General features: G+C 40.5%; 2 protein-coding genes across 3 annotated transcripts in view; one reads left to right on the top strand and one right to left on the bottom strand.

Moving 5' to 3' along the window:
* The first annotated feature begins 9038 nt into the window (after positions 1–9038).
* On the top strand, positions 9039–13827 carry ckmb (creatine kinase, muscle b). The gene is made up of 9 exons (XM_073480379.1): positions 9039–9110; positions 10569–10681; positions 10819–10915; positions 11190–11344; positions 11529–11661; positions 11772–11943; positions 12445–12568; positions 12705–12894; positions 13251–13827. Exons 2-9 carry the CDS (start codon positions 10589–10591, stop codon positions 13427–13429), a joined length of 1143 nt encoding a protein of 380 aa, XP_073336480.1. The 5' UTR covers positions 9039–9110; positions 10569–10588; the 3' UTR covers positions 13430–13827.
* A 299-nt stretch (positions 13828–14126) lies between these two features.
* The window catches only part of mark4b (MAP/microtubule affinity-regulating kinase 4b), a 53866-nt gene continuing 49321 nt past the window's right edge, over positions 14127–18671 (bottom strand). The window contains exon 17 of one of the 2 annotated variants that reach the window (XM_073481243.1): positions 14127–18358. In XM_073481243.1, the coding sequence (XP_073337344.1) occupies positions 18025–18358 (334 nt within the window). In that variant the 3' untranslated portion in view covers positions 14127–18024. The remainder of the gene's footprint in view (positions 18359–18671) is intronic. The other variant, XM_073481251.1, reaches the window with a different exon arrangement.

Consider the following 18671-nt stretch of genomic DNA (forward strand, 5'->3'; position numbering starts at 1 on the left):
GGGAAAGCAGCCAATCATAGTTTAGGATAATGGGGTAGACCCTGGGATAACCAATCAGATCTCAGATTTCACCCTAACCCACCCTCGTCCACTTCCTGGACACACTCCTGACTGTTTGCAACAACCTTCAGTGATCCATCCATGCTGTGACTTCCTTTTCTGTAGGTGAAGTTTGACTTTCTATAGATGGCGCCGTTTCCTTTATTCATTCGGTCATAGAGCTAGCATGCTGCTAATGCTAATTACTTTAGACTTATACTAAAACTAGAGGGAGCTGCTATTATCTCATCTACTTTCCAAACACTTAAAACATATTCGGGCAGGTTCCAAGATCGAGGTCTGTCACAAAAAATGTACGTCCACTTTAAACTCTCATGAATAAAAATTCACCAAGCGGTACGCAGTGAGCAGCCCAACAAATAGCAACTACTGGGAAGTGTGTGTGAGTTCTGCTGCATGTGCCTGTGTGTGACAGTTATATGAGCGGGCTGATGGATGGCTCAGCTGTCAGGTAGGGAGAGAAGCAACAGCAACTGACCGTGGTGGCCGTGCAGGCAGAGCCCAGCCATGTAAGGCCACCGGCCCCCGGGGAAACTCCTCCAGACGTCCGTGCTTCCTACAAACAACCCTGCATGTAATCATATGTAAGGGTACGGGGGCTGGGATCGAGGTCAGAATAAGGAAATAAGTTTAGTTTTATTGTGTTTGTATCACCAAGAGTTAAAAGTCAGAATTTTGCTGATTGCAGTCTTATTTTACCTTTCATTATTATCAGTCTTTAGGTCTTGAGTCTCAATAACAAGCCATACATGGGATTTATTTAGACAGATAATCAATGTTAACAGTTGAATAAATAGAACAAATAATAATAACAGGTTGATTGTTGCTAGACAGGTGTTGCATACTTTCCACTGAGATTTAAGCAAAAGCATGCAGGCCACAAGCTGATGACTGCAATAAACCTCACATTTTAAAAGACTTAATTAATTTAGATTAGATTAATTAATGAAGGACAAACTGTAAACAGTCACTTACATTTGTTATAGGTTTCTCACTTATGTCATTGAACTTTGCAGGGACACCACATATTTCCCATATAGCTCTCTGTGCCAGAGCTCATTCCTTCCTCGACCTCTGACCTCGCTGCAGAAAATAGAAACCGCTTTACTTGTTCATCTGTTGCAGTAAAAATATATATATTCTTCATTTCCACAGCACACAACTGCTGTGTTTATGTCAATTTAAGCAATGAACTGAACCACTTCTATCCATGATTTTGCATCTCAACGATATATTTTATTCTGCTTGCTTCATTGCGTTGAGATGTTCCTTTTCTCACATAGTTTGTCTGGACTGAAGACCATAGAGGACGAAAACTGATTTAAATCTCCGGAGTGAAAAGCTAAGCCTCTCTAAATCAGTTCAGCCCTCTAAATCTCTTCATAAAGCCCACCGACCTTTATAATAACTGTTAAGTCTTTGTTCTTAAGAACACTATTATTGACTCATTACCTATTGACTCCATTCGATGTAAACTCCTTTTTTGTCTCCTTTTCTTCCGTTTATGTTCTGCAAATGTCTTTTTATCATTAATTATAAAAGTTATTACAATAATGTATCCTCTTTGTCATTTCTAATCACACCTACTTTGTCAGCTCTTTTTTTCTGACTTATGGGACAGCTGACTATCATGATTATATACATGTCTCACCGTTTCATTGTGCAGTCAGAGCTGCAGCGTCCCACTCTGAGGACACATTAGCAGCATTGCGTATCATTACAATGTCAACACTAAAAATAAAAATAACATCGTCATGACTATGCATCTTTAATAAGCAACTTTAATTATTTATCTACAGCTCCCTCCTCCCTTTTCAATTCACACATAACACACTAAAGATCAGATTATTGACAGAAGGGTTGCTGCATGCAGCCACCAAGCAGGAGTGGCAAAAGTATACACACCAAAAAGTAGTGGTGTAACTAAAGAAAACTACACAGCTACATCTGCTGTCCCCTGCATTTACACCAAGACAGAAACAAAAGAAACAATATCTTTCCAATTCATAATTCATTTCTGAAATTTGAGTGTTTATCTGTATGTGTCTGTGTGAGAGCGAGATCGAGTGTGAGTTGGGTTAGAAGCTGTTAAGCACACAAAATGCGATCAATCCTGAGATGAGACGGGCGATGGGACTTCACACTGGGAATACAACACTGCTGCTGACGCCAAACAGACAGACGACAGCAGGAAGGAATGGCAGTTCTCCCTGCAGTAGTGTGTGCGCGGATATATATGTATACACACTTGTGTGTAGACGTGTGCATGGACCAGCATTCAAAAAGAACACAGGTGTGCATGGTAGACATAACTGAATGGACATCATGGACATATGCACGTTGACACCCATGATCAAAACATTGTGCAATGCACACGCACACACACACACACACACACACACACACACACACAGGAGAACTGCAGAGGTAAAATATTACAGCTGCCCCCCACTGATGTAAAATTAGAAATGAATGACTTACAGAATGAATGGGAACAATGGCACAAACACACACACACACACACACACACACACACACACACACACACACACACACACACACACACACACACACACACACACACACACACTGTTTCACAAAGTTTCATAAAAAGTGCACAGGTTCTTAGTGCATCTTTATCACACACACTGACTGCAACTTGTCCACGTGTGCCATCATTACAATGTGAAACAGCCATTAACTGACAAAAGGTCGAACCTTTCTGGAGTTAAAATGTTGAAAGGAAAGAAACAACTTTTCTTGTCAATTAAATTAAGATTGCAGAAGTCAAACTGTCAAGGGAATCTGTTCAGAGTGCCTGCATGTTTTAATAAAAATATCGATATGTAGCACCAGTGCTTTTTTTGTTGTTGTTTTGTTTAGTTTTTTTTGCGAGCCCTTTCACTTGTGATAGTAGTGAAGGTCCAAAGTTGTGCATATGTGAGAAGATACATATGAAGTCATACTATAACGTGCATGCTCTACACCGGAAGTCTTGGATTAATCCCAACTGTTAACTGTTCTGTGTCCATTATTCCGTCCTCTTCACGTCCGTCCTGCTGCTTCGGTGAAGAAACACAAGTTTTATCAATCTGGTCAGGTGGAGGTGGATGACCAGATGAATGGACGAAGGATGGACAGAGTTACAGACAGACTGACAGCTGAGTCGATGCAATTCAATCGGGAAAACTGCTACTGGAGATCAGAGGACCTGTTGAGCAGCACTAAAGATAGAATCCACAGTTCACCCCCAACTCCTTCCCCCTCACGAGTTACTCAGGTAGATCATGTTTCAATGTAAGCTCACCACTATCACCTTCACCAAACACACACAAAACTGACAGAAATTCAATACTATTATCCAAAAATAAGATATATTGTTGCTCAAGGCCAAGGTAAACTTAAGTATCCCAAAAAGGGAAATAGGGCTGGTCATAAAAAAAAGGATCTTTTTAAAAAAAATTCCAAATGTACAAAATGCAGTCTCCAATACAAGCGTGAGATTTCATTTTTCATCCTGTTACGTGCAAAATAAGGGTGAGTTCAAAAATGAATTCAAGCTACTTTCCTTGAGTTCAATTGTTAAACAGATTCGACAAAATAATATCACAGAAGCATTTACCTGTCAATGTCTAATTTTCACAATAGATCACAGGACTGTATGGCAAATTGGTGCAGATACTGAATTCAGATCATCTGTTTTCTTTCTCCTCTTTTTGAGCATCATTCACTATCAAACAGTGAAGAATAAAAGGTTGGGCTGTGAGAAAATGCAGCACCTGGTGAGACAATCACTGATCAACGCCTAAATATACTCTAAACTTTTTGCACTATGCACCTTTAAAGCTAATTTATGTTGACCTTTGCAATTAGTTATACATAAACATAATTTGCACTAGCAAATGCATTTTGTAGAAAGTGTTATGCCACGCAGATTGTTTTCTATCAACATAATGGGTTTGATCAAAAAATCTCTTCAATCAACCGCTCACTGCCCAACACAAAATGTTCATTATGTCATTTACTGTCATTTATCTTCCAACAATATATGCTCCGCCATGATAATTATTTATGTTATTGTTGCACTCACTATGGTTTGAAACAAGATGGAAAGTGTTCAGCAGAAGCAGAAATATATTTTACCTCCCACATTATTCTTATCAAAATCTGATGCCTACATTACCCACAATGCAACTCAGTGATGGGGAGAAGCTACAGATGTGTGTTGAGCTCTCTTCTTTCTAACTCCACACCTCAAGATGCTTTTTATTTTCAAACTTGTGGTTTTCTGCCCGAACCAACACTGACTCAAGTGACATCACTCCAGTCAGTTTATCAGACTTTACTCAGCTTCCTCTGGAGCCACAAAAAGGCTTAAACTAGTTTTTCCAGATATACATGATGTTGCAATGAAACAAAGAAACATTTTCATCACCTTCGATTCATTCAGTGTTGTGTACAAACAAACACAAAGCCTCACATCTCCATGGAAAAAACACTGTCACTCCTCCCTCAGACTCATTCCATTGCAACAGTTTTTCACAACATGCACACATCGACAGAGTCGTCTTACACATGCCTGCGTCTATTTGTGGGCTCCTCGAGCTGTTAACATGATTTTTTCCTGCGCTGGCTCAGGACTCGTATGTCTGAAACAGTCCAGATCAAATCAGAGTAATCCGGAGAAGGTGTGAGGGCCGCTGCTGCTTCATAAGAGTCCAGTTTTCTTTTTCCCTCTCAGTACAGGAACCACAAGGACAAATTAAGGGGCTATAAGCTTTATAATGAAGAAACATCCCAAATGTGCGTCAGTGGAAGCCGTTGAGTGCTCAAGACTGCCAGTTGTTCCTGGCAACACCCATGTGTGAATGTGTGAATGCATGTAACCCTCAACTGCTCCCTAAGGCCTTTGCTGTGAATAAGAATCTGCCATCAGATTGCACGCCAGCGCAAACAAGGTTGATAAGTTCCTTTATATATATATGTCTCAGTGACTCTTGCCTTACTACTTAAAATGTTATCTACGCATTAGGGCTGTCACGATATCAGATTTTGAGTACTCGATTATCGTGGCCCGAAATAAATACAATTACAATTTGATCTTGATATCTATCCACACTGCGGGCAGAGGGTCTCGCTCTTCTCTGACGTAAATTTTTTGTGACAGTAGGAGCCACACACTGTGATAGTAGCTAGATAAGTAGTTCTTCATCTTTGTCTTTTTTCCATCTTATGGTTGGTGGCAACCAGCTTTGAGGTGCACATCATTAAATATCATAATTCTTGTCAATATCGGTAAATTGCACCTCCACTAGGAATCAGGCTGCATAACTGATACAAACCAGGCCTACAACACACACAACATAAACAAGTGACACGAAAGACACGATGCTGAAATCACTAACAGCAGTTTGACATTCAGATAAATGTTGATCTTAAAATCTTCAAAACTACATAATCGTCTCGTATATCATAAGATCCTGCATTTTTCAGTGGTTTCTCACACATACAATGCATGGAAACACATTTACAGAAACACATAATACATGTCTATCAATTTTATTAGGTGCACATGTAAATTCAGGCCGTAGACACATTAACAGGAACGATAAAAAAAACATCAAAAAGTTGAATAAAAACGTTTCAACTAATACCTAACGATATCAGTCTCACAGAGGTTGTACTTAACGCAAGACTGTAGCGGAAGGTTGCAGGAAAACTTTCGGAAAGTTCACACACCCTGTGTGCATGCACACATTTGCAAAGGCACATACACAATGCGCACCAACTGTACAATCTCACATGTGACCCGTAGCACATATGAGGTTGCACAGTTGGTGTCCAGCAGCCTGCTGCCTCACATGGATTATCTTTTCTGACAAAATAACCTCACACAGACAATTTACTGCAATTTAGTATGCATAAAATCCATAAAGAAGTTCAATAATCAGATTTGTGTGCACTCTGCATAATAATTATTAATCATTTACATAGTGTTCTTGGTTACATAACTGTCCTTGGTGCCTGTTTCCTCGGGGCAGCTGCAGGGCTCTGGGGCTGTTGGGGGTGGGTGGTGGTGGTATGGGTGTGTGTGTGTGTGTGGGAGGGGAGTGCTGGGGGATAGGATGACAGTCTAAACTGGGATTCTGGATGTGTGCCACAGTGGTGTACAAGCAACAGAACTAACTGGTCTGAATGGGCAGAAGACATACACAGCACATATCACACATCAGTCAGCTTGACCTCTGAGGTTCACAGATGGGGGTTTGTGGTAAAGGATGTAATGGAGGGTAAAACTGTGCTTTTACATCTAGAATAGAGTTTATACACCCTGTTAGGCTGCTACAAGACATAGATAGTAATTCACAGCTGCTGCACTGATGTCACACATGAAATGTACAAGTATTTAACAAGAAGGCTTGTAGGGTCGTTTCATTTTTAATCTTACAATAATAATAGAGAAGAATCGTTAACTGGATTTCATAGTTTGTGCATGAATTACAAGGTTATGTGAATGTGGCTTCTGTGTCATTTTGTGCACTACAGAGTCACTTCCTGACTTACGGTTGAGGTAATGAGAAGGCGTGTGTTTGTATGTTCACAGCGGCTGAGCAACATGTAGCGACATGGAGAAAGACTAATGTGGAAAGTCGCGTCTGTGGATGGTCGCGCCACAGCTGTGAAACTGGAGCCTGAGTCTTGATTTTAGAGTGAGGAGCTGAGACTCAGAGTACCTGATTTAAACAAGAGGACCTGCAGTAATAAGATAATCACTCAACATACAGTACATACTCACTATACCTGTTTTGTTTGTTTGCTGATGAACTTGTCTATCTGTATTTTAGCACTATTTATTCTTAGTGTTAATAATTTGTTTAGTTGGGTTGAGGGGTTGTTAAAAAGTTAAAATTTCCTAATTAATATTTATACTAATATTTATCTATTTTTAAAAATACAAATTAAAAAATAGCAAGTTGCAATGAACAGCAATCACACAAATCTCCTTAAATAACTGACCTCAAGTTTCCTGTTGATTTTTAGGGAAGCCTGGATCTTTCACTGACTGCTGTCTGCGTCATAGTGTCTCTGAGCTCCACCCTGTTATTTAATTTTTGTCACATGATGCGTGTGTGATTTAATATCTGTCTGCGGGTAGATTACTGAGGACTATCACTTTACTAGTGGAGGGTTAAGAACATTGGCACTCATACAGAACAGAGCTAGACATGAGGTTTCACAATTACAGTCAGATCTGACTGATGTATAACCTCCTGTGAGAGATTCTGACCTAAAACACATCAGGCAGGATACTGATACACACAAGATGAGCTGAGGAAGCTGCACTGATATGATGCTACAAAATTTACATTTTCCCTCCTCTGACTTGCAAACTTTGGACAGCCTGTCACTATGCATCACTACATGCTATTTCACACAGTCACACATATCTTAAACTGACACATTCTGATACCTCCACTTAGTAAATTGGTAGGTGAGAGGGCCGCCGCTCAATGTAATCCAACCTGTAATCTTGAATATTACGATGATGTAATCTGAGACAAAGTGGTTATTCTAACTTTTGACCCCCACACTCTTGTGCCAAATTAGTTGGCTTTACTAGAAAACTGCGTGGAAACCCGTTGCCTTAAACCGCTTAAGTTTTCACACATGATGAAACTAAACAGGTTTAGTTGTACAAACTTATACACATAATGAAATGCAGTAGACATATTTAGTTTACATTGGTGGGCTTTACTTAAAATCATTAGTTCACATAAAGTATACTAAGCTGTACAAAATTGCTCAAATTAAATAAACACTACATAACATAAGATTAATCTATAAAAATAACTATTCGATAATTCGCATATGTTAACCATCAAATCCCTATAATAATCTCTTAATGAGTCAGTATAGTCCTTTAATTTGCATTGTTCCAATACTTCAGTACAAATCAATCCAATTTTTCCCTATATCCATCTAATTATATTAATGTGATTGGGTCAAGACTGAATTCAATAATAACCTTTATCATGGTTCGCAATGTCTTGATTATTTAACAATATATATGGGGGGGGGGGGGGGGGTCAGGCCCCTACCTTCCCTTACATAAACTTAACTTACTAAGTAATATGTGCTTAACATGATCATTGTACTGCATATTTCTTCTGATTAGTGCAAACAACTAATTTGATTTTGCAATGGCAGAGGGGTTTCACAAAAAATAAAAGAATAATTAACGAGCGCTCAAAAGTTTAATTTAAACTAAATCTGGGTTTACAGTGCACCCCACATCAGCCCTTAACAGTGATAGAGGAGTCAGCAGTTATGACATGTGCATCCATCTAATACAGGGTTGCACAATTAATTGAAATATTATGAAAATAGCAATATGGCCAATTGAAATATCCAAACTGCAGAAGCTGCAGTTTTTTGATAATGCTAATGCGTCACAGAACAGCATTATAATGAAGCACTGCAGTGCTGCAGAGGTTTCCTGGCCAAATCTTGTTGTCCAGATCTGAGAGAGTGTGTTTGGGACAGACAGACAGACACATCATCATGATTTTAATAGTTTTTTTCAGTGAAAATTTGATGCAAAGATGATCATTCCCACTAATTGTGAATCGTATCACAATCATAATATCCGTCAAAATAATCGCAATATGCTTTTTTCCCCCCATATCATGCAGCCGGTATCTAATGTATGTGTGTGTTTCTGTACCAACTGTTCTGTCCTGCAGGCTACTACCAAGCAGCTACGAGCAGGTGGAAGGTGAAAGGGTGGGCTGAGCAGCTGCAGCTGTTGCCTTGTCTCTCGTCTCGAGTGTAGTGTGATGTTCGTTCTTTCCTTTTAGAAAACTCACCCGGCCACAGAAGACCCCCTGTGGCCAATCAAATGAGGGGACCCCTCGTCTAGTCAGCCAATAGGGACAGAGGTTTGGGTATAAAAGCTTAAGCCCATCACCTGATAGAGTTGGGCAACCCCTATATTCGGTGCACAGGACCTGATCCCGGGAACTGTTACTTCTTTCTTTTCTCCTAAGCAGGTAAAAGAGCAAAGCGATGCTTTAGTCAGCTTTTTTGATAAATCCATGGGAAAGATTATGGGGATTTTTCCGTATCAGTATGGACAAAAATCTCTCCCTGACCAAACTATTTTTAACCAAATATCTGTCAGACAGATTCCTCCATTGGTGAACTGGAGCTGTGAAAACTTTTCATTTTCTCAAAATTTTTTTTGTCTTGGATTCCTCCAAAGCTTTGCACATATTTCTTCGGATATGGAAACTGCTAAAATCTACTCTGATCGTTCTTCTCTTGGTGCACACTGTAGTGAAACTTTTCTTTTCAGAAGACTTGGCTATGAGTAGCACCAGTCTGCTAAAAAGGATAGTTAGGTATAGGGCAGTTTGGTGTCACTGAAACAGTTGTGTGACTATGTATCAGCTGTTGCTGACGCTAGCAGGGCAGGCTTCAAGTTTGACTTTGAATAGTTTAGGAGCGCTCAATTTGGTCATGGAATTTGTGAAGTCATCTAAAAGAGGCAGGCGATGCTTTGACCTTTGAGTGTGTCATCAATCAACTACACCTCAAGCAACTGAAGGAGTCGTCTGTCTCACAGAGAGGGAGACCAGCTTGTAAATAGATACAGAGTGATAGCTACGAAGGTTGTAAATCTATTTCTGACCCAAATTCTGTAGCTGCAGCTCTGTGGGTTCCAGCTCCGCATTTAGAAATTTGTATTAAATTATTTTCTGTTTAAGTTCGAGATCATTAAGTTGTAAATTTGAGATGTATGTGTTGGTGTAGGGAAATATATATTTTTAACTAAACTATGTCTCAAGGCAAAAAAAGGAAAATACCAAATATTGCAAGAGTACCATTAGCATTTCTGGCGCTATTTCATTCTTAAAAATTGTTGATCTCTTTAAAAAGTTTGTATACTTCTGGTACCACAGTGTTTTCTCTGCTACCTACGTATTACAGCATGGCTCGGCGACTAAGTTTGCATTAGTCTGAGGCTGAATGGAGTGAGAGAGAAGAGAAGATCATTCATCATAATGTGCTAGAAACTGTAGCTCTCTGTAGAGATGGGAGGGTGGAGAACCACGCTATTAATAATCTGCAGTGTGAGGGGGAGACAGGTGGTGAGACGGTTGGACAGGCAGTAAAGCAGGGAGACAAACGTGGACAGCACAGCTGACAGAGAGAGAAAGATTAAAGTAAGAAAGGGAGAGAGACAGAATGAGAAGGTGTCTCCACTTCACCAGAAGACTCATAGACAAGACACTTGAAAAACTTGGAGAAATGCCAGAAAAGAAAAATGGTATTCGTTCTTACATCACCACAACAAAGGAACATTAAATGATATTTGAAAAATACATGTAGCTAATAAAAAAGTTTATTAAAAAAGCTCCAACTTATGCTCTCTTTTACTGTAGTATCACCAAATGCAGTTTCTGAGAAATAACAAGTGCTCTCTTATTTTTCTCGTCTCCTCTCAGACGGAGTAAGAATCGCAGCCATGGCAAAGAACTGCCACAATGACTACAAGATGAAGTTCTCCGTGGACGAGGAGTACCCCGACCTCTCCCTGCACAACAACCACATGGCCAAGGTACAAATCCTACTCTGCATGTATACAAGATTTTCTGAGTGCTAAGTTACTCCACTGTCACGCAGCACAACTTAAAATACGGAGGAAATCATGTGACTGTATCATCACTGACCTGCACTGTGTGTAATTCGCTATAGGTGCTGACCAAGGAGATCTACGCCAAGCTGAGGGGCAAGTCCACCCCCAGTGGCTTCACCTTGGATGACATCACCCAGACTGGTGTTGACAACCCCGGTAAGACGGAGCAAGTCATCAGCATAGAGATTAACACTCCCAGTAAAGATGAGGAGACATAAATTAAATGAAGCAAACACAATATATAATGAAAATGTGAGTTATGATTATATGTGATTTTCTGATTATGGATTGCCCTCTAAACCTGGCAATACCAGCATTTGTCAGTACCTCTAAGTTAATACAGGAGTTGTACATAATAAAATTATGTTGATTTTATGTTGAACTGGCTAGCAATGTGACCAACCTTGTCATCTTTCCTCTTGTCCCCAAGGCCACCCCTTCATCATGACTGTCGGCTGCGTTGCTGGTGATGAGGAGTCTTATGAGGTCTTCAAGGATCTGCTGGACCCCGTCATCTCCGACCGTCACGGTGGATACAAACCCACCGACAAGCACAAGACCGACCTGAACTTCGAGAACCTGAAGGTGAATATTGAGAGATTCTTTATATACATTTCCTGAGCAACAATCCAAATTATATTTACTGTATATGAAAACAATCCACTCCTACACTACAAGAAGTTCACTCCTTCATCTATAAATAAAAGGTTTAAAAACTATACCTATAATACAAAAATAATATGTTTGTTGTGTTTTCTTCCTCTCTCAGGGTGGTGATGACCTGGACCCCAACTACGTGCTGTCCAGCCGTGTTCGTACCGGCCGCAGCATCAAGGGATTCACCCTGCCCCCCCACAACAGCCGTGGAGAGCGCAGAGCCATTGAGAAGCTGTCCATTGAGGGTGAGTGTTAAAATAATTACAATAAGGCTAATCTATCAATCTAACGCTGTAATTTGTAGAAAAACTGACTCATTTCCTCTTTCCACATCTTCTTGGTTCTGTCCTCTCAGCCCTGGCCAACCTGGAGGGTGAGCTCAAGGGAAAGTACTACCCCCTGACAGGCATGACCGATGCCGAGCAGGAGCAGCTGATCGCCGATCACTTCCTGTTCGACAAGCCCGTCTCCCCCCTGCTGACCTGTGCTGGTATGGCCCGTGACTGGCCCGACGGCAGAGGCATCTGGTGAGAGACAGACGCATACAGATGAATTCATGAATTCAAAATTAAAAGGCAAAAAATGATGATCAGATATGTGCTATCATCAACTGTAGCAGCAGATTCTGTGCCTTTGTTAACAAAATATACACACTGTAAACAAACAACCCCCTCTGAGCCTAAATCTCCCATCTGCCACTCCCAAGCCAACCTTAAACACCATCTGTCTCTTTCTCTCACAGCCCCAACATGACAATCTGATTCTTTGTTTTCAAACATCTGTTAAAGTGTGTCATGTATACCAAAGCACAGTGTGTTCAGCTGCAGCATATTCTGTAAATCCACAACTGTGCACCTCAGATTATTCACATTATCAGTGTTAGTGTGTCAACCAAGGTCAAATGTTTACTTTCGCATTTCTATGAGGCACATCCCTAACAAATTGCAAATTAAATCCACACAACATTCATTGACCCTTTTGTCTAATATGTGAATGAAGTGAAACTGAGCCAGATTTTCTTTCTCCAGGCACAACGACAACAAGACCTTCTTGGTCTGGGTGAACGAGGAGGATCACCTGCGTGTCATCTCCATGCAGAAGGGAGGCAACATGAAGGAGGTCTTCAGACGCTTCTGCACCGGCCTGCAGAAGGTAACGCACTGAAACATACATACAACAACTGCATGATGTTTTTTCTTCATAGGTCTAGTCAGAAGTCAGTGACATACATCTAATTATACTCTAATAATCATGCATTGTTTATTTCACTTTCCTCCTCGCCGGTCAGATTGAGGGGATCTTCAAGAAGCACAACCACGGCTTCATGTGGAACGAGCATCTGGGCTACATCCTGACCTGCCCATCCAACCTGGGAACCGGCCTGCGCGGTGGCGTGCACGTCAAGCTGCCCAAGCTCAGCACACATGCCAAGTTCGAGGAGATCCTGACCAGGCTGCGTCTGCAGAAGCGTGGCACAGGTACTAAAAGAAGAAAAAAAAGGAGTTGAATGGTCACAGATCTAGTGACAAGTATTATCAGAGGAACCCCAATAGATTTAGTTATAATTATTTATAAAATTAGTTATAAAAATTAAGAAGCAAACATATATATTTTGTATGATTTGCAACATTTATTTCAGTTAGAAGCATTATCGTCTCCCCTCTCTTACCTAAATTTCACCAAAATATGGTGAAAACATCAAGAAAAAGTACTGGTGGTAGAAATTATTTTTGATTATCTTCAACCAGAAAAAAATCTGTTAATGTTAAATCCTTCTTTATGTGAATACCCAGGTAGCTTGCGTTTCTTCACCTACTGCTTCTTTTCCCTCCAGGTGGTGTGGACACAGCCTCCGTGGGTGGCGTGTTCGACATCTCCAACGCTGACCGTCTGGGCTCCTCCGAGGTGGAGCAGGTCCAGCTCGTGGTTGACGGTGTCAAGCTGATGGTTGAGATGGAGAAGAAGCTTGAGAAGGGAGAGGCCATCGATGGCATGGTCCCCGCCCAGAAGTAAATTGGACAGACAACCAATGATTGAATGACTGTCTGTGTTTGTTTTTTTTTTATATGAAAAAAAAAAAATGAACGGGTAGCACTGTTGTAAAGTTATTTTACTGGCTTCGGCCAACTGGCTACTTCCTGGTTACTTCTTTCCAGCAAGAAGACACTCCAGTTTTCTCCTTCTTTTCTTACTTCTGTAAATCTCACTCATCTTTTCTTTTCCTTCTCTGCTTTGGTTCCTCTTTATAACCTCCTGTCACTCTATTCATCTCTCCCGCATTTTCTGTAACACCCTGGGATCAATCCATGCATAGTCTGGTCGTGGCTATGTACACACACCGAAAAAAAACATTTTTTTTTGGTTGTAAATTATAACTGGACAATTAAATTATGCCCCATTTAACAATCAAACCTCCTCTCTCATGTTTTCTTTATGTGGTAATTGTGACTCTTTTGGATCTACTCCAGCAGATTGACAGTAAGAAATATCGGTATCTGTCTCTTTGGTTACTAATAATCGGTATCAGCCCTGAAAAAAACATATCAGTCGACCCCTAATTTTTATGTCAACAACTAAACAAAATCTTTAAAATCAGATTTCACTAGACACGCATATCGTGCAACAATTAGACAATAAGACACAGAGACTGGTGAGATGACACGTCAAAGACATCAAACTCAGATCAGAGGAAAAAAATGGACATAAAATATGAAAGAGGGTGAAAGTCTTTATTTTTGTGTCACACATTATTTCCTAGGAGACATGCAGGATTGCAGGTCGATCGTTTCTGTAATTTCAGCCCATAAGTTAAGTTATGTTGGTAACAGCGACAGCTTCAAACACACAATACAACAGAACTGTAGCCTTAAAGCATGGCCCTAACTGTATCTACAGAACAGGTTCAGAGAGTGAGGCCCAGTTGTTCTCACACACTCACTCACACTCACACACACACACAAACAAAAAAACTAGCCCTAAATCACAGCTTCACATTTTCAGACAGTGGTGGATACCTGCTGCGGCTGAAATCTCCCATTTAAACAGATAAGTTCCTGTAGATCTTACAGCCGTAAAGATCACAAACCTGCCGTAACTTTTCCTTTGACATATCTGTTTTGTTAAATGCTGCATACTTCAGAAGTACAAGTTATAATTGCTTGGCTTTATAGAATTACAATACAAGTACAACAACCTTTTGATTTTGGAGTCGTCAGTGTCGACATGTGAATCTTGGCAGCTTTGTTTTGAAATTAGTTGAGTGTCTTATTTCTCAATCGGTCATTGAAGGTCACATTCTGATTTTTCCTTCCGTCTCATCACTTCACAGTCGCATGCTTCGAAATTATACCGTGACTTGATGAGACAGGAGTCTAATGGGTTAACAGTCATAAACCTCTAACAGTAATAAAGGAATCTGATTGGTCAACAGTCATACACGTCTCAGCAGCGCTGCAGCCCGACTGGTCGACGAAGGGCAAAGTCTACAGTTTCTATTTAACCCAACCGCCAGAATAAATGTTGGCAATGTAGGTTTCTGCAAACCATGGATAATTTGAAACTTTACATTTCTTTATGCAACTTTACGTTTTGTTCAAAACCTAAAGTTGCAACGCTTAATTTTTCAATTTTATGTTGTGACAATGCTGTGCTTATGGTCTGTCCAGGTTCAGACACAAAAATCACTGGGTTAGGGTTAAGATTTCCTTCTGCTCATGTTTTTCCCAAAATCTTGTCCAAATATCCAAAAAATTTCCGCTAACACTAATGGAAATCACCCCAAGGCCCATTTAAGATATCCTGATTTGTTGACACATGCATGGCTGAAAAATACCCACATGTCTCCTTCGTTTCATGTTTCCAAATGTTGAAACACAGTCTTAAACAGCTGCCTCCGGCTTACAAGCCTTCTCGCTTAGCTGTAACGCAAACCACCATTCTCTCCACCTCCCGACATGAAAGTTAGCTTCCATAAATGTTTTCTAAACATGATATGACACGAATTGTATAAATGTCAATATGGTACGTATGACAGGTTCAAATTTAAACGCATCCGTGGTTTGCCAAAAAGTAAAATGCCAACATTTTAGTCAGATGACTGGGCTGTGTTATTTTTTACGTTCTCGACCTTTTTGATTACTATTACATTAGACAAAAGAAAACTGATAAATCGGACAAAACTTCATGGAGACAGATCATAATTTGAATTTTGTCTTTAGAAATGTGGTTTTTAATTTGTACCACGTTACTTTTGGGCATCACTGAAACCAAACAGCACCTCCACCTGGAAACCTGAAGTTCCTCATCACTCCAGCAGGTTTCTTTACAGTAGGAAGTGAATGATGCCAAAAAGTGTAAGCAATGTAAAAGAAAAGACATTCAGAATGTCAACTATTCTCTTCAGTGGGTTTTAAATGTGTGAGACAAATGTGATTTTTAAGAATTTACAAAAGAAAAATACAGATTAATTAAAAACTCTGCCAGTACGGCACAATGCAAACCTGGCTAAAAAGCAAAAAAAAGGTGCTCAATGAATTTTTAAAAACAAATCGGCAATATCAAAAATGAAACAATAAATCAAACAAGGAGCCCTATTAAGTTTTAATCAATGCTTGTTCAAGTCTCGATTCTTGGCTTTTTGGCTGTATTGCACTACATGTGAGGAAAGTGATGGCGATGATGTTCTGACAGACTGTGATACTGTTTCGTAAAAGTGCTACCAGAAAAACATACTCCTCCATTTACTCTAAACCGGTATGAGCTACTGTAATCATGTACCTTGAAGGTCGTCCTTTAAAAAACACACTGTCTCACTGGGATTCAAAGCTGAAGCTAAATCTGTGCCTGTTTGTGTTTTTAACAGTTTGACAATTGACCAAAACAGCCAACAAGTAAGGGCTTTCTAGCTTCATGTTGGATCAAGTTTTGTCTATGTCGGCATTGGTCTAAGAGGAAAGGGAGTGGAAATCTTTAATTTTTGTATCATATTGTAAATTGTATTGTATCAGATACAAAAAAAAGCCTTGTCATGTGACCAGCAGTCAAATGCAACAGCCAATTTGTAAATTTGTTAATAATATACTTTTTGTTAACATTTGTGGCAGAAATCTAATCTCATCAGTTGTCTGGACACTTACTGAAAGCATACGATATGTGCTGAAAAAGACTTAATTTTCATTTTGTTCTGGGCAAAAAGGTTTTTTAGTTAAGTTGACTTAATTTACTTGAACGTGTAGTTAAATTAGCTCTCAGAATAATGGATTGACAAAACCTGCTTTGCTATTTTGAGCAAACCAAACCTGCTGAGGCAAATCGGGTAAAATTATGTTAAGTGGCCCTTTTTTGCCTGCAATCTTCAGATCAGTTTTGTCATTTGGTCGTATTGAATCCTACACTGTACTTTAAAAGGTCCAGTGTGTAAGATTTAGGATAGTGTTTGGTTTACCCATTCTGGGCTACTGTAGAAACATGGAGGTGCACACAGTGGAGAAGGACTCGCTCCCTGTGTAGATATAAAAAAAAAGGTAACAAAAACAACTATTCTTAGTTTCAGGTGATTATATGCAAACAAAAGCATAATTATGAAAATTACATTCAATTTCTGCCAATAGATCCTCCTAAATCCTAGACACTGAACCTTTAAACCAACAAAACGTTCTGTATTTTTAAATTTCTTGAAAGAACTGCCTGTTAATAAAGGTAGCAGGGGAAAGAAAACTGTGGAAATGTTCAGTATTTGTAAGGGTCAGAGCATAAGCTCAAATTATTATCATAGTTTTATATGATTAGGCAGCTTTACATGTCAGCTCACATGCCAGCTGTCAATAACCACTATTGAATTCAGTATGGATAGCAGGCAGAGAGGCAACTTTTTACCAGAAACAGTACAAACAAACATAAGAAGAATCCCAACTGAGCAGTAAAATGGGTCATATGACTGGATGGGCAGAAAGGCTGTGATGCTTCAATCAGTCTGTCACAAGTATCTGCATTACTGCATGTCTCCCTCTAGAGGCCGGAGGTCAGACTGCGCGCTCACTTCTTAAATATGTGACGTCTGCCTCCGAGAAACTTCTGCCCATTTTAAAAGCATTAAAGAAAGAAAATAAACTTAATACACAAAAAAATTAAAACATTTCTTTAAATAGCAGCTCTTTAAAAAGGAATGATGACAAATATGATACAATAGGAATAACAAAGTAAACAAACAAATTACCATTCTCCATCATTCTCAGCAACACCATCCTCACCATCATCAAACATTATATCATGAAAAAAAAAAAACTGGTTGACTCCATGGGCTCACATAGTATGGAGGTGGTGGTGTGTTTTAAGCAAGGGTTGTAGGTCACTGACAGCTCCAAGGTCAAGGGTCATCATAAGTCTGCCGATGGCGGTCTATCCGTGTCTGTGCATCCGTTTGTCTGGCTGTGATTGGTGGCATCAGAAGAAGAGGGTCTTTGGCGGAGGCGAGGCATCGCTAGCCGCATCAGATGAGGTGGAGCCCAGGGAGGAAGAAGTGGAGGCCTCATTGGTCCTCCTCCTCCTCCTCCCTCCTCATTCATCAACTTGTCCTGTTTGTCATCAACCTGCCCCGCCTCCTGTTGCCCTCAGAGCTCCAGCTCCTTGGACACTTTGGTGGCGATGTCTCTAAAGGCTAACGGTGCCCCCCACAGGCGCTTGAACCTCACGCCGCTGCTCTGGCCCAGCCCGCTGGGCAGCTGGCAGACCTCGGCCTCGAAGGCCACTCGTGCGCCGGCTGCTCCGTGGGTGCAGGACAGGAGGAAAGGCCCCGCCAGGTGGACCTGGCAGCCGCAGCCCTGAGCCGCCTCACGCAATGCTAGCACCACCTCGGCCGGGTCGCGGGGGCTCCGCACCCTCACATCCCAGCCGCATCGGGGGGTCCGGGGCTCGGCCGCTTTCTGATGCCCAGATAGATGGCGACTGGAAGGAGAAGGAGGGGAGGGGTGATGCAGACAGAGGAATGAGGAGGAAATGTAGGGAGATTTAAAACAAAAAGGACAGGGCATAGTTGGTGAGATGGAAGGAGATCAAACATAAATGTAGAAACATGGATGAACAGATTCGAGGATAAATGGTAATGAATATGAGTGTATGATTTGAAGTGAGATGGATGTGTGAAGAGAAAAGTGTAGGCAAGTGAGTGTACGGTTGTATGAAATTGAATGTATGAGAGGTGGGGGGGAAGAGGGAGGAGAAGAAAAAAGATTAATATCATGCATTATTGAAATTAGAT

This window comes from Pagrus major, chromosome 2 (assembly GCF_040436345.1).
Source record: "Pagrus major chromosome 2, Pma_NU_1.0".
Lineage (NCBI taxonomy): Eukaryota > Metazoa > Chordata > Actinopteri > Spariformes > Sparidae > Pagrus > Pagrus major.